Below are 946 nucleotides of genomic sequence, written 5' to 3'. Positions count from 1 at the left end.
AGCCAAATATGAGTAATCGTATCTCATAGATGATTCCTAACTTATATAAAGCCACAAGTGCTGTTTATTTTTTATCATGTAAATTAACTGTTTATTAATAGATTTGGCTCTTTATTAATGTAAACTAAACTAACCAGTTCTGTCAAGGTACCGGGCACCATAAATCCCGTAAGTCTCATCCAGTCCTGAGTCAACAATTGCATGGATATCATACTAATAATGAACTAATCTTTGATAGAACTGACCATGCTTTCAAACCTAGTTTTTGATAAGAGGACTTTGGTGTCAGTGGGGTGTGTGCTAGTTTGCCATTGCTGTTAATGCTGTCCTGTTCTTTATTTTTCTCTTTGGGAGAGGAATATTCTTCCAGTACATGGTTACACTAGTATAACTGAGCAGTCATGATTAATGGTTACAGATTTTGGTGATGTGAAGTGCAATATCTTTGAAAGAAAATGTAATTGGCTTCTTCGGATTATTTATCTGGTAATTTAAATAAGAGAATTCATAAGAAAGAGTCATTGATTGCAGTTCTAAATGAAATAGTATGTATGTTTATGAATAATGTATGGGATTAAATAAAATGTCATTCACTTTTAAAAAGATTATGAAAAAAAGAAAGAAAATAAAATCAGATACATAGCTAATTTATTAAAGCAATGTATGAGTTTTATTTATTTATAATCTTCCAGTCAAGACTGACAGCAATGGGCACTGCTTTTGTTAACTATAAAGCCAAAGACAGGAAACCCACACCGGGCACAATGTTTAAATTAATTACCCTTTTTCTCATGGTCCAGGAGGAAGTGGAAGGAGGGAAAAATCTAGAGAAAGAGGAGGTGATCACCAACGCTGATTCTGAACCCATAGATAGTGTGTGATTCACGCTAACCTCTTCTCTTCGTTAGTCGATGCAATGAGCCCAGTGATGTGCAGTAGTAAGACC

The 946-nt window shown here is 34.5% G+C and overlaps 1 protein-coding gene across 7 annotated transcripts in view; it reads left to right on the top strand.

Annotated features, from left to right (window-relative positions):
• LOC119590540 (probable E3 ubiquitin-protein ligase MGRN1) overlaps positions 1–946 on the top strand; it is a 23,431-nt gene that overhangs the window by 10,510 nt on the left and 11,975 nt on the right. For 4 of the 7 annotated variants that reach the window (XM_037939189.1, XM_037939194.1, XM_037939191.1 and 1 more), the window contains one exon: positions 801–839. The exons of 2 other annotated variants lie outside the window; for them this stretch is intronic. In XM_037939189.1, the coding sequence (XP_037795117.1) occupies positions 801–839 (39 nt within the window). Of the gene's footprint in view, positions 1–800; positions 939–946 lie in introns of all 7 variants that reach the window. One more of the 7 variants, XR_005230268.1, reaches the window with a different exon arrangement.

Source organism: Penaeus monodon, chromosome 27 (genome assembly GCF_015228065.2).
Source record: "Penaeus monodon isolate SGIC_2016 chromosome 27, NSTDA_Pmon_1, whole genome shotgun sequence".
Taxonomy (NCBI): domain Eukaryota; kingdom Metazoa; phylum Arthropoda; class Malacostraca; order Decapoda; family Penaeidae; genus Penaeus; species Penaeus monodon.
Note: the sequence above shows the minus strand (reverse complement) of the source record. Positions and strands in the feature narration are given on the sequence as shown.